Consider the following 15,139-nt stretch of genomic DNA (forward strand, 5'->3'; position numbering starts at 1 on the left):
TTTTTTCGTTCCGCTGAACAAAATAGTCCGTCGGATTCTACGGTTGGAACTGCTTCCAGATCAACCGATAACTCTATTGGCATCTAAAAATGGTCTTTAAGCTGTTATAACTAACATCAAATTTGACATTTTAATTAATGGTTAAGTCAAACATGGTGAACGGGACCGCGTGAATGACCACGTAGGTACTCAGGTACCTGAGAGACGTTGTCTACCACGTATATGCATTATTTTCCAGTAACCAGGATTTAACCACTACCATAGCGCATACCTTACCGACATCATGTTCCAACTTCTTCAGTTTTCTCAAATTATCTGTAGTCCCATTCACAGTCTCTTTTCTTTTTGGTTTGCTGTTTTCTTCTCTTTTCCTAGTGTGAACAACACTTACAGACATAAGAAGCCGACGTTGTATTTACCGAACTTGTTTCTGCGGATTGGTATGATCGGACGTGGCATTGTGATCGGATTGGATCAGAAGTTCTGATAAATTTTGTTGCACACACCAAAGATACATTTGAATTGGCAGGGTAGAAATATAAAGGAGCTCGACCGTCCTGGCTTTATATAAATATTTACATAACAAAGAGTCAAGAACTACTCTAATAGAGGAGGGCCGTATTTCACCAAGCATACTTTATTGACTTCATTCATAAGGTCACAGATGAGCTATAGAAAAGCTATAGACATAATTGTGCTTCAAATTAAATATATGAAACTTGAGATTTCATGGGATTGAGCCAACTGTTCATTAATCTGACTTTACTTTCAAAGACACAAACAGACAGAAGGGAAAACATCACTGCAAAAGACATTAGAATAAGACACAATAAAGATTAATTCAACACAAGCTTTGCGGCAAAACCATGGCAGTCAAACTATCATTTCAGTCGGTAAACATGCCTCTTTAATTGAAAATAAATATCATCTAAGTATCAGTGTTGCCCTGCTCTAACATCATACAGTTCGATTACAGACTGGATGGAGGGTTGTTAATGACTGACAGCACCTCAGAGAAATGTTTCAACCTCACATTTTATAAAGGACTCACACAATTCATCTGCCTCACGCAGTCTGAAGGAAATGTTTCCTACATTTCCCAGAAGGCTTTTAGTAAAATAACCCCCTAAAAATGACATATAGATATTCCAAAACTTTCAAATCTGAGTAGATATTAAAGAGTAATTCCAGCATTTTTAAACCTTGACATGTTTAGCATCTAATATGATTAATAGGTACAAAGAAATTCTAATTGCACCAGTAGATCGCTTGAGCCAGCCCTGTCAAAACATTGTTAACTTAAGTATCTGACATTACAGAAGGGATCTACAGTTAACAGAGATAGACCTTTTTTCCACCAGAAAACAGCCAGTACACTGCTCTGTTCAGAACTACTTTAATCTATTGACAAAAATAGGAATTATACCTTGCAGAGTTGCTGATCTACCGCTGCCTCAAACTGCTACCTTGTTTGAATTGATGTGTGACTATTGTTTTAAAGAAGTGGGTTTACAGTGGTCTAGCCTCAGGACCCACCACCACATCTTTAATGACGAATCGTGACACAAATTTCAGAACTTTTTCAACCACTAAAATTTCTTGGTGGTGCAGTTTGGACCTGAGACGCAACGAAACATTATACACAGTATGTAAACATCACAAAACACAACAATATAATAGTCAACCAAAAGAACCAGAAGGTGGCAGTGCAAGTAAAATATTATCTCTACCGAAATAAACGTGCATCATAAATCCAACTACTGTAGGGCTCAACCCAATCAGTGGATAAATGGAGTGTGAATAAACTACACTACTACTACACGCACGTCATAGGAAACCCTTGTCCTTTTTTTTTCAAGCACACATCTTCGAACAGCTCTGCGACCCACCAGTTGTGAACCACAGTTTTAAAAGGTAATCTCTTTTCCAACATGTAAGGGATAATGTATAGTTAAAGGTCTGTTATCGAGAAATAACAGATCTCGGAATGCTGTAATTAACCAACCAGAATCAATTATTTAACACACCGTGTAATAAAACACAATATCACAATCAAACGAAGTGATCAAGGAAGTGGATGACTAGCAACTCCTGTGTTCTGCGAGTTGAAGTTACTATTTTTGTCATTGGAGCCTGGTGGCTATGTGGAAATTATGTTACAGTTACAGTTACTGTTTCTGGTAAGAAAAAAAAAAGTGTTTTATTTTAACAAAAGGTTATTCTTTGTTGTGATACTTCCTGTAATGTTGTGAGAAACTTGATTAACATTCTGAACCCTGTCAGTGACAAAACTAAGTAACTAAGTAACTTTTGATTGAACCCACTTTGATCAGACATTGTTTCGGCTATCAGATTCTCACAGCTGAAGCAATCTACTGGAGCAATTCCAAAACACCAAGGTTTAAAAATACAGAAATCCTCTTTGGGACCACTTATGGCCCATTCTCTTAAATTAATGGAAAACTATGTGGAATAATGTGTTTTTTTGGTTTGTCATGTCACATTTGGAAAATTCTTCCACAGCAGATCACAAATCCTTCAATAAATAGATAGATGCTGTGCTTGACTACAGCTCAGGCAGGAGGGACGCAGACAGGTGAGGTTCTGCTCACGAGTAGAACTTGCTGTTGTTTACCTTCTTCTCTTTTGTCCTGGGGCACAGAAAAGAACAGGACTAATGGAGGATTCATCAAATTTATTTTTGTTTTAACAAGTTGAGCTGAGGCTTACCTGTGTCTCTCGCTGGTGCTGAACTCTCTGCTGAGGTTTTGGCTGGGTGTGGCGGAGCGCTGAATGTTGGCGTGTGTATCGTACAGGAAAGGTTCACTGCTGAGCTCGGCCTGCTTTTTCTTCAGCTGGGAGGAGGACGAGTACAGCTCCTCCTCGGCTTTCTGAACGACAAGAAACACCTCCACACATAAGTCAAACTGCTTATACTGTATAAGTAAATCAACATTGATGTGTGTTGTGCGTGTACTCTCACCCCTGCTTGCTGTACATTGATGTAGACGAGCAGAGAGGATAACTCCAAGTTTTCACTGTAGCCATTTTTTAAAGGTACACAGCGGTAACCTGATTAAAACAAAACAATCAATTAGCTTCTTGTTTGCACAGTAAACCTGTTTATAATGTTACAATATCAACCAATCACATCAAACTAAACAATCCAAGGACCAATTTCTTGATTTTGATTGTTGTAGCAATAATCCCAATATAATGAAATTGAATCTACAGCTCTGCTTCAGGGCTAGATAAAAGTACAAGTGTGATGAAGGACAAAAGGGAGCTGTGGGCTCCAAGTGACCCCCCCGTTTGCTTCCCTCTTTGCACACATAATCCTGTTGCAATGACGTATCCAAAAAACTTCAGACTACACAAGCAGCTGCTTATTTTCATGTTCCAGGTTTACAGTGTGTGTGCCATTGGTGGTTATTTGCTGCAATACAAATGACATTAAGAATATGCCTTATGCAAGCATATTAATTACGGTTAATAATCATCACAACAATGGTATGAAGACTTTATTAAAATTCATTAAATGCAAAGGTAATATGTTCAATTATTGATTATTAATAAACTGTTCCATTCTGGTTTTGTTTGCGGGTCTCTCGCCCTGTTTACACCTGGTATTAACATGTGTCCTGAGTGATCTTTTCACAAGTGGACAGTCTTAGTTTAGTCTAGTACTGTTGTAAACACACCCAAGATGCAGAGAGGACACATTTAGATCCTCTCAGACCAAGATGAAAGAGATGGCCTGTGATGCATTTGACCACATTCTTTTTATGTGTAAGCAAACGTGTCCTTGGCCACATTGAGAGACCACCTGCTCTCTAATGCAGCGCAGAGACGACAAACAAGTTTCTTAGAGGAGAAAAGCTTATATAACGTGGATCTGTTTGTGACTCTTCACTATCACAACACTTCTGTCAATGTTCACACCCCTTCTTCCTCTCTCACTGACCTACATAAGTGCTCTCTCTCTCTGCTGCACGTCTGCCTCACAGTTTTTTAACAGTTGATGTTCTGTATTATGAAGATGAGGATTTAGCCTAGGTGTGCATTTGCATGTAGAGTGGGAAAGTGAGATCAGATTACAATAGGTCACTCGAGACGCGTGCAGAGATGCATCTGTACTGCACAGTGCTTAGAGCCGTCCACTCGGGATCCAATCACCATGAAGATCAGACCATGTGAGAATGAATGTACCAAATGTAAAAGAGGTCCCTGTTTAGAGTGGGAGAAAGATGAGAGGCTCTTAAGTCCTGTTTATAATAATAGGTGCTTTAATACCAGAAAATATTTGGAAAAAAACTTAAAATCAATTCTTTTTTTTAAGCTATACTTTCAGAACTTTAGCTTTGGGTTATCCCTGCTGCATCCTGCTGGATACCTGGGGCTGATTGTGTGCACTTTGTCTTCTCTCAATGAATAACATAGTCACCTTACTGTGACAAACTGCTATCTACAAGCTGTAACGGCTGTATGTGCTTCCTGTTCTGTTTGTCCCTTCTCCCCTTCTGTTCTCAACTCTGCAGGTGAACCTAATTGCAACGAGGTGCACCTGGCCTTGGATCAGTAGCCTATTTAAGATGTCAGCACTGACATCAAGGGAGGCTTCTGGAGTGGGGACTGCTGTGGTTCTGCCTCTCAGACTGGGATTTTGTGTTGTTGTGTTCTAGTTGCTTTTGTTAGACGTCAGTTAATTTGGTTGTTAGTATTGTCTATAATAAATGCCTTGGTTTTGACTTTTCTTAAGGTGTTTCCTGTGAGATTGTTGGGTCAAATGTGCATAGTTGTTAGCCCCATAGGGCCGCCTTAGGGTGGGGTGTAACAAAGCCCACAAAAGACAATAGTGAAACGTCAGGCTAACTTGCGTAGTCCACTAAAACAACGAGAACTAGACAGAGCTGCAAGTGATGGAGACAGAAAATGAACTGAAGCTGCTCTTGTTAAGTGGATTGATATGGCCCTGTCATCTAATGACCCCTGTACAGTACTATACATTTTCAGTAAGAATAGTATTTAAAATAGCTGCACTGTAACAGTTATTAGCAATGCTGTTTGTTTCGTTCCTTTGTTTTATGTAGTCAATATAGAAATATTTATGACATGATCAGATCTGTTATGAAAGTCTGTGGCTTTAATGTTTTGGAGGCACCCAATGGTGCATTCACTTGCCTTTATTGTTGGAAATATATGATTTTATTATGAGCTGCTACATAGGAGTCTTCATAGAAGACATTTTCAACATTAAACAGATTGTATGTTCGCTGTAACGGATAAACTGTTTTAGGGAACCTTTGTGAGTTTGTTTTTGTACTGTAGTGAAACAGGTGAAAGATATTCAAATTACATTCAAAGCAAAACTCTTCCCTGGAAAATAGCTGCTGATAATACCGTGTACATGTAGTATATTGCAGTGTTGGGTGGAAGAATTCAAACCATGTGTCTAATGAGGGTAGGGACATTTTATGTCCGTGTTTCCTCTTCACTATTTAATATATTCGGGAAGTGTACAGAAAATAATGTGTTAAGCAATAATCTTGCTTCAAAATGAGTATCATATGAGCATCTCCAGCTCTGGCCCTTCGTGCTGTGCTGTGCTGTGTGTGTGTGTATGTGTGTGTGTGTTCCCACCTGAGCGGAGGCCTTTGACAGGAAATGTGGCCTGGGCCAGAAAGTTAGGGTCTGAGAACATGTCCTCCTCGTTGACCACAAAGCGCAGGAAGGTGAGCTCAGGCTCGTACACGGAGAAGACAATCGGCTCTGCTGGGGCTTTCCACACCGGGTTCAGACCATTATCACCTGCAGCCGGCAGAACGACAGCGCTGTTCACATGATCAGAAAGGGTTCCTCACTTCTCACTCAAAGTTTATCTTTCCCCCTCCTCATTTCCCACACCCCCTGCTTCCTTACGATAGACGATGGTCTTGAACTTCTCTTCTGTATGTCCACAAAGCTCAACCTCCACGAACGGACTGGCAATGCTGCGGCCGGGCTTGGGAAGGTGCCTGGCAGCAATCACCTGCAGAGCACATCACAAAATGTCTGCATGCTGCTGTTCATCCTGCATTTATTTATTTATTGCATCACAACATACAGATCAGCCAGTCAGCATCATGCACATCTTGACATGATGATGCAGTTTGACTGTCACAATATTACACTTAGCCCTGAACTTGAAAATACCCCAAAGTAACGTAGTTTGTATGTATGTATCTGATCGTTATTCTAAGTGTCTGACAACATCAACAACATTACAGAAAGGCTCACTACAGAGATCGAGCTTTATGTTTATAATTATGATCCTTTTCCATCACATGGTGTTCTTCAAAGCCACCAGACTCCATTGACAAAAACTGTAATTTTACAACACAGAACACAGTAGTTGCTGATCAACCTGAGCCTCAATCTGTTGTGCTGTTTTGTTATAGGGTGTTAAAGATATATTGTGTTAGACCTGAACTAACCATTTAAAACACTTAAGTCAAAGGTAGCTCCTCTCAGTCAATTGAATCAGTAACTATATCGGTACTTCCAGTAGTTCTGCTTCTGATGAACATAAAAAGGTATAAAAAATCTAAACAACGTATATATTTTTTTACATGATGTTGGTTCAGTGAAAATTGGGACAAATTAAAAACAACATTTTGAGCATAAATTAGTGCTACAAAGAATTTCCATTGTTTTAATTGTGTGACTTTGGTGTTTTAAATGGTTAGTTAGGATTAGGTGTCTGGTGGCTTTGAAGAAAGCAACATATTAGCCTTTTCTGGTGACAAAAAAGGACCTTACCTAAACAAAAAGTTCTATCTCTGTAGCAATCCTTCCTATAGTGTAGTCAGATACTTCGAATAACAATCTGAACCTGTCAGCTGCAAATATAAGCATTTCCCTGCAGTGACTTTGTTGCATCCATTACAGCCCCTCCGTTGTTGAAGTAATCTACTGGAGCAATTACAAAACTTTATATGTACTATATTGGTTATTTAGACCCTAAAATATGTAAAAACTAGGGCCAATGTTAAAGAATACAGGCATTTCCCATTGAATGTTTGTTTGTGTACAGACGTACCCGAACCACAATGTTGTACTTGACCTTCTTCTTCTCCTGCTGAGGGTCATAGCTATCGTAGCGCATGAACTCCGGTTGCAGCACATAGCCTGTATGTCCATTCAAGCTGAAGAGGGCGCTGTTCAACTGGGTGTATTTATCTGGGTAAACACATTCACATTATATGCTTCTCTGCTCTGCATGTTTAATACCAGTTACAACTGGCCTTTCAGCAGCTACAAAATATTGTAAAAACAGTCCACAAAAAACAAAATGATGGAAGTGAACTGATTGCTACATCCGGTCATTGTTGTTGCTATCATTGGCCTTCTATACTGATAATATTGCAATATTACAGTATGAGCATATGTGTAAATAAGGAAATGAATGATGACTTATTGGTTTGTGAGTGCTAGCTCATTGTCTCATTAAGGCTCTACCCTTCGTGATGTAAGTTCAGCTTCACTGATAACCATTAAATACTATGATCATCTATTATAATAGTATGTAAGATAAATGGTGTAACAGAAATGGGTGCATAAATATGGGTACAAAATTACAATGTTGTATGGACCCCCAACATTGTCCTCCACACTTGGTGTGAGCTCAGCCCAGATAACCTACTATACCTGCAGTCTGGAAGTTCAGAGCCACCATGTGACAGCCGACAGCCCACAGTGAGTAAGGGTCGTAGTTGGAGGACTCCACACGCTGGCCTTTTGGGTAAATTCGGCTCAGTGCCTTGCGGTTATACTGCAAGAACTCCTTGTTGCGGCTCTTTCCTGGCATCTTGTTCTCCACGAAGGAACGGATCTCTTTGTAGTTGTAGCCGTCTGGAGTCAGAAAAAAGGCAAGTCACTTGAGAGGCACAGGGTTAGCTGATAAGGGTTTATTGCTTTTGACATCAACAGACCAATAAATGAAATGTGGATACTTTGTGGCGACATTATGGTTTATTATTAGCTTAACATGATGTTACCAGGATGTTTTGAGCTATCCTGCTTGTAGCTGAGTGTTAATAAAAGGCTGTTCCAGCAGTGTGCTGTAGGTAACAAGCATTAAAAAATAACTATATTGATGAAGTCAATGTTATCGCTGATGGTTTAGTTTGCCTTTGTAGGTAGTATAAAGGCATCGGTATGAATAGTAGTTTCATAACCAGCTAAAAACTCCTCACATGATATTTAACATGTTGTTAGCTGTTGTTTGTTCTCACGTGTTAGCTTTAAATGCTGTTAGCTGTTTGTTTGTCGCTAGTGTTTTGACACGTTGTTAAACTTAACTAAAATGTTTAAGCTAATAGACAAGGGTTTGAAAATGATGTATCTTTCTAAATTAACAATTGCAAGGCCTAACAGTTTTTCCTCATTTCTTTGGCAGCTTCTCTGTAAGTTACAACTGACTCAGGCAAATACACTTTAAATATGTACTATGGATTCAACTGAGTAAAAAAGTTGTGGTCTGGATGTGGCTTGCGTATAATTCAATGCATTTCCAAATTTAGATATATGTTACACAGGAAGCTGTCAAGTCTTTAGATCTTTCCCTTTAGTCACATCCTGTTTGTTGAAAAACTGACTGAGGTGTCTCAGGTATGACATTCAGTTTTTCCTCTACAAGTAGGAGATGCAACAGTGCAATGCATCATGGAGGAAACGAGTATATCGATCTGTATTTACATCAAGTACTTGACCTCCAATTCCTACTAATTAACTTGTCCAATACAGCACAACTGGCACACACAGTTTGGATCGAACTTTCAAAATGTATATTTTGGATAGAATAAAAAAATGACTTTTTAGGTGAAAAGAAACCTGTCAACATAGCTTAACTACAAAGCCACATGCAAGTGTTTTCACTAGTCACCTATGGGCTCTTTACCTGTAGCCTATATTTAGCTTATTTTTGTAGAATGGGGAAGGTGATACCATTTTCTTGAGGACAATACTGTATGTAATTTTTAAAGGGAAACTTTACTTTTCTTATGAAGTCATTTTTGAAAATATATGTATTTTGCTTTCTTGCCAGCAGAAGATAAGAAAATAATACCACACCCATATGTGTACAGTAAGTATAAAGCTACTGCTGGGAAACGGTTAGCTTAGCTTAGCATAAAGACTGGAAGCAGGGGAGAACAGCTAGCCTTGGAAACTACACAAATTAGAATCTATAATTAAGAAAATTACTTCATGGAGGTAACATATCTGACTTTAAAGTAATGCTAAAACTAGCCTTCTCAAAAAGTGAACACATGTATACAGTATAGACTGTAGATGTGGTAGAGCTTGTGCATGTAGATCGTTGTCACACAATCATGCTGCTGGTGTTCGCAGTCTTTGTGGTCAGTGTGTGCATCTGCAAGTGTTTACCAAAGCGATCCTTCTCCTTGCTGCGTGGCTGACAGTAGACCACCAAGTCCGACATCTCCATGGCAACCTCTGCCTTTTTCTCCACTTCCTCCTGCTGTCTGATCTGAGATTGGATAGAAAAACAGCCACTTCCTGTTTGCTAAGTTATGCTGACAGACCCCCAGTGAAGCACTCCATGTGGTTCTACAATAAGCAGTCTGTTCCAATGATATACTGTGCTTAAAATATGTAGTATTGTACTATATAGTACTCAATGTTGTAACTAAAATGTTAAGAGATGGTTTAGATGTTTCCTCTGGGTTTTAGGCAAAGGCTTTCTTCTTTTGTCTTAGCTCTTACACTAGATATGTAAATATAGATATACTTACCACTTGTTCCCTGTTGTACTGCTTACTCATCTCTCTCTGAGTAATGTCCCAGGCCACCTTGTACCATTCAAACAGCTCCTCCAGAGAGCATGCTGCCAGGTCAAACTGGAGACTGTCTTGATCCATGTCCTTCAGGGTCAACACATGGGACTTCCCATTTTTACCATTTTGCACTAGAATCAAGGAAACGTGCAAAGAGGCAGAGTGAGGAGGGGTGAAGAGAGTATAATCATTATTATAGACAACGTAAATTCAAATCAAATTTTTTTTGGGATTCTCTCCTTTAACTTCAACAGATTAAACCATAGCTAGGCACATTGTGGTGTATAGCACAACCTCTAATGTTAAACGGGAATAAATGACGGCAAGTTGCATCATTAAAAAATTACACTTGACATTATTGTTGACATTTAGAGAACAAATCTTCTTCCTTTATAATTGTCTGGTATGTAAATGTCGAGTATCAAACATTGAAATTACTCACAGTTTTGGATGTTGCACTTGGAGATGTCCACGACACCCTTACAAAGTTCACCGAGTGGATTGTCTTCCATGTCCTGTTTTAATACACATCATAAACACACCGGGATTAATTTCAGTCTGTCTCTATGTCATCAGCCTCCAGTGAAACTGTGGCCTGATGTTCACCTGGTCCTTGGTGTCAGGGTTGGCGTTGTTGGACAACTCCTCCACAAAGTTAGATGGGAAGAACAGCTGCACCTTTCCACCATGGTCACCTTTCCACCTGAGGTTTAGAATACAGGGGACAATGTGAGACATACATGATGCAGGGGAATAAAGTGAATCAAGATATAGCATTGAATTGAGCCATAGCCTGGTGCTGGTCATGTGTGTTTGTGTGAACTCACCATCCATTGTTCTCCTTTGATACACTGTGGATCAGAGCTCCTGCACTGAAGCTGAGCTCATCCGGCCTTTTAGCCTGATAGCTATATACAGCCCTAACTGTACTTTGAGGCTAAAGGAGACAAACACACACAACGCATTTATTAAGCTGATAATAAGAAAACAGGGAGCCTGAGTTGATAATGTAGAGTCGTATATACACACCATTGCAGGCTCAATCTCATTGGGTTCCACGTACGTCTTCATCTCGTACAGAGAGGCACAATCTTTCTCCTGTCAGTGTAGAGAACATGTTACTTAGTTTAGACATATTGAGCTGATATTGACCTTATAATGGGGGAATCCGTTATGTTTTAACATGGGCTCTATGTTTTTACTATGTTTTTGGGGGTCTAAATAACTAATAAGTACAGCAGGTTTGGGATTTCCAAAGTACAATACCAGCAGCCGCAAAACAGGCAGTAAAGACTTCAACATAATCCTTGTGTCACCGACAGGCTCAGACTGTTATTTTACGTGTCTAAAAATAAGGTCTACTTTCTGTATTGTTATCCGACAGTTTTAATAACAATGCGAGCCTGTAAGTAACAAAAACATGCACTGTATGTGATGTTCTTGGATAATTTTGCCCTGAAATTTAGGGGACATAGAGGACGGATATGACTGACTTTGGTGATCCCCTGACTTTCTATCTAGCGCCAACCGTTGGTAAATTTTTTTGAAATGATTTTGTGAAATATTCCATCATCTATAATACTGTAATAAATGACACCTTCACTCTAGTGGCATCAGAAAATCTGTTTAATGACAATATTCCTGCAAAAGTAATGAGATTCCCCTCAACTTCTATTGATACGCAAATGTCAACCTGCTAACACAATAAATCAACAAGTTAAATATCGACATTTTTATAAAGAGCATGTTTAGCTCAAAGTACCACTGTGCCTTAGTGAAGCCTGAGAGCTAAGAGCACATCTGTCTTAGTGTATAACATTAATTATACATAACATAACATAACATAACATTAACTCCTGGACCAAACAGTCTCATGTGTAGGCCTTCAGAAGGCCCACTCATAAAGACCAAGAGATCTTAGTACATAATATGATACCATTATAGACTGTATAAACAGATGGACGACATGACAGCTCCCTAAAAGAAGCCAAAACATGTCCATCGCCCCCTGTTGACTGGCTGCAGTATAGGTCATAAAGCCCGTCTCCTCCATGTTAACAGATGGGACATGAGTCAAACTAGAAAATCAACATGCCAAATCCATTTTTCTCAAACATGGTTTCTGTCATTTTAGTTAGTTGTTATCATGCCGATTCACACCCAAGTGTTCATTTTTCTGACAAGTTTATTTTAATTAGTTATTTGATGCTGTAAAAACAATGATTGGCAGCTCTGTTGACAAATACGGCTCCTGCAGTTCAGGATTAGCAGAGTAGAGGAGGAACGGCGAGAGGAGACGGAACTAAAACAATCACTACAGTCATTGAAGTTTCCATATCTGTGAACATCTGCTTCAGAATAGCACCAAGAAACTGTTCTGCTGTTAAATACGTCGACATGCGGGATCCTTGCTGTGTTTTTTAAAGTTAAATGTGTGTTTTGGTTAGCGGAGAGGGCGGGACATCGTTACCGCGGCTCCACCAGCCAATCTCTACTGCACAGTCTCTGGCTCCTAAAGACATCACCAGGGCAAAATGGCAGCACCTGTCTCGGGGGTATTTTGGCTCCACTTTTGTATAATGAGAGTAAATGGAGTAGTTTCATCCATCTTTATATACAGTCATTGGCTACAATAAACACACTAATGTAACCTGCACCTGAAGGAAGTGACATCATGTCAGAGGTGATGGACTATATATTCCTCAGAGAAAGTGATGAACCAGATGAAGTCTTTTATCTGAGATTTTTAAGTTAATTGTTTATCAAATGTGCTCATTCAAATATATATTGTTTTGTCTACATGTTTCTATTCTTTTATTAATCTCTGCTGCTTCAGTGATGAGTTTCCACGTCTCCTGTATATATGTCTGCTACATTAACTCACCGTGCTGAAGCGGTCCACCAGCTCAGGCGTGACTGGGTAACGTAGCTTGATCTTGCGATACAGCGGCTTCTTCCTGAAGTAGTTGACCAGCTCCACCAGGCTCTCAAACTCTGTTGTGGTGCCCAGCAGGTACATACCGCCCTCCTTCTGGATGCGGCAGTGTTTCACTTTACCATCCCCTCTAAAAGACAGAGAACTTGATTAATACTAAAGAAAGAAATACACAGCAGGCAAAGAGAAATAAAGTGTCACAGCACCTGAATGTGATGGCGTACGAGTCGGGTTCTCCTTCTCTGTGTCGGATGAGAAAAGCTCCATCTCTGGGAATCCTCAGCAGGTAATCTTCTGCCTGGCCTCTGCTCAGGTTACTGTAGAACCACCTGCACAATACACACAAGGACTGTTACATGATGTGAGTGCAAGAGTCTTTCCTCCTTCATGCCAGTAAAACAAAATTTGAATGTATTTAAAATAAACTGAAGACAGAGAAAGTGATATGATGCTTCTGTGGTGTGTGAGAGTGAAAGTGAAACATAAAGAATACAAGGTGTGTATGTGTGGTGGACATAAAAGTGAGTGTGAGGGGTAACAGTAGCCAAATCAAGGTAACAGTATTATTATAAAAACTTTTGCACATCAAATGTAGCTACTTTTATAGTAACAGAGTGCTTACTTTATGTTATTTAGATAGTGTGTATTCTGCTTTAACATAAAACATAAAAAAATATGACACTTAGCTGTGTATTCAAAGCTCTGCTGCAATGACACACTCTATGTCGAGACAAACTTTAACTTTGGAAAAAAAGTGCACAATGCACAAGCCTTTACGTCATGAAGTGTATGAGACTGGACTCTTTACATAGATTCACTGGCCGTGCAGAGGACTAAGATAAGGATGAGAATTTCATTTGTATTATATTATTATTATCAATCAATTATTATTACAGTAATTTTGGCCCTCTCTGACTGACCTGTAAATGCATTTTGTTGTTCCCAAGATGGGGTATTATGCTGTTTCACATTTTAAGACATATACTGTATATAATGTTATTATGTTGGATGTCCAGACTAAACGTGGGCGGAGTTTCAAATCTGTAGATAAAAGTATGTTGGAGTAATCCCCAGGCTGCTCAGCTCAGTCTGCTGTTTCACATAGCTTTTTCTACATGCTGCACTCTGTGACATCACAAAGTGCAGCCTCAGCAGGCTTCGAAAAGCTGGCTAATCAGAAGAAAGTGGGCTTGTAGGGGCAGGGTTTCTTAAAGGTACAGAGCTGCCTAAGTCGTTTTAGGCAGAGGCTGTATGAGGGCCTGCACAGAGTTTTTTAAACTGTAAATTATGCTAAGCTACTCCACAGGTGTCACAGAGTGAAATATGAAGCTTGAAATGAGCATAATACCCCACTCCCACCCCCTTTAAGCTAACTAGCTTGTAGAACAACGTTATATTACACAGCACTTCATCACAACTATGTGGCGATTGGAGTTTTTTTCTCTATTTCTCCATTATGTTATCAGGCTGTTGTTGTAAATTGTGTCTAAAATGTAAAATCTAAATAATGTTAAGTTCGCCTGATTAAGGTACCTTCATAAGTAACTGGAGGCAGCTGTTTAACGTATTTACTATCTCTACCATGCTGCTGTCAGCAGGCAGCAGCAGGCACTGAGTTGCCATAGTAATGGTGGCTACACAAGATGGTGGACAGACAAATTGGACACCTGATTCGTCTATATATATACACACAAATGGACAACCTGAAAACACAATGCCTCGAGCCAGAATATCCATAAATTTGACTCTGGGTTTGACAGTAAAAAAGTGTCTTTCTCTGAAAATAAATCTTTTAATTAATAAAAACTATATCAATGTATCTTAATTAACCACTACTGTTATAACGATTTTTAGCATGTGTATCCTGCCCCCTGTAATATCATCAGTCTCATTATTGTTCACATATGACTGACCCCTCATTTAGATGTGGGTTGGGCTGTGGCACAGGGTCCGTGAGGCGCAGTTCAAAGTCTTGACAGCGCAGCGGGTTTTCTCTGTAGTGCTGGACCAGGCAGTACACGTTGGGAAAGTGCAGGTTGGGCGTCAGGTAGTGGTAAGTGTGCGGCCCGTCTTGACCTGAGCGAATACGACAGTGCTGAACCTTTCCATTGCGCCTGAAATACATGCAGAAGACATGTTTTACACAGGACACTAACAGGCTTATCATATACAGAACTTGAACCAGATGGATATAAGGAAACATTTTATTCCCCATTTGCATTTCAAGTTCACATTTGAAGTCTCAGTATAAGCATCCCATATCAAAGTTCCCCCACTTGCAGTAGAAATCTGCAACAATCCTTTGTCCAATTATGAGACATAAGAAACAATGCATCCGAAATTCTTTGACACTGAGGTGATTCACACA

General features: G+C 39.6%; 1 protein-coding gene across 1 annotated transcript in view; it reads right to left on the minus strand.

The window, feature by feature from the left end:
* Positions 1-617: 617 nt before the first annotated feature.
* Positions 618-15,139, minus strand: part of plcg2 (phospholipase C, gamma 2) — a 30,978-nt gene continuing 16,456 nt past the window's right edge. Inside the window, exons 18-33 of the mRNA XM_069687169.1 lie at positions 14,685-14,885; positions 12,978-13,100; positions 12,721-12,901; positions 10,866-10,934; positions 10,664-10,773; positions 10,443-10,539; positions 10,279-10,351; positions 9,795-9,967; positions 9,427-9,529; positions 7,687-7,890; positions 7,079-7,218; positions 5,920-6,028; positions 5,641-5,808; positions 2,984-3,072; positions 2,731-2,891; positions 618-2,651 (exon numbers count right to left, since the gene is read on the minus strand). Of these exons, the coding sequence (XP_069543270.1) occupies positions 2,609-2,651; positions 2,731-2,891; positions 2,984-3,072; positions 5,641-5,808; positions 5,920-6,028; positions 7,079-7,218; positions 7,687-7,890; positions 9,427-9,529; positions 9,795-9,967; positions 10,279-10,351; positions 10,443-10,539; positions 10,664-10,773; positions 10,866-10,934; positions 12,721-12,901; positions 12,978-13,100; positions 14,685-14,885 (2,044 nt within the window). The 3' untranslated portion in view covers positions 618-2,608. The remainder of the gene's footprint in view (positions 2,652-2,730; positions 2,892-2,983; positions 3,073-5,640; positions 5,809-5,919; positions 6,029-7,078; positions 7,219-7,686; positions 7,891-9,426; positions 9,530-9,794; positions 9,968-10,278; positions 10,352-10,442; positions 10,540-10,663; positions 10,774-10,865; positions 10,935-12,720; positions 12,902-12,977; positions 13,101-14,684; positions 14,886-15,139) is intronic.

Source organism: Semicossyphus pulcher, unplaced genomic scaffold (assembly GCF_022749685.1).
Source record: "Semicossyphus pulcher isolate SPU_LCO1_2020_fin unplaced genomic scaffold, fSemPul1.0.p SCAF_8, whole genome shotgun sequence".
Taxonomy (NCBI): domain Eukaryota; kingdom Metazoa; phylum Chordata; class Actinopteri; order Labriformes; family Labridae; genus Semicossyphus; species Semicossyphus pulcher.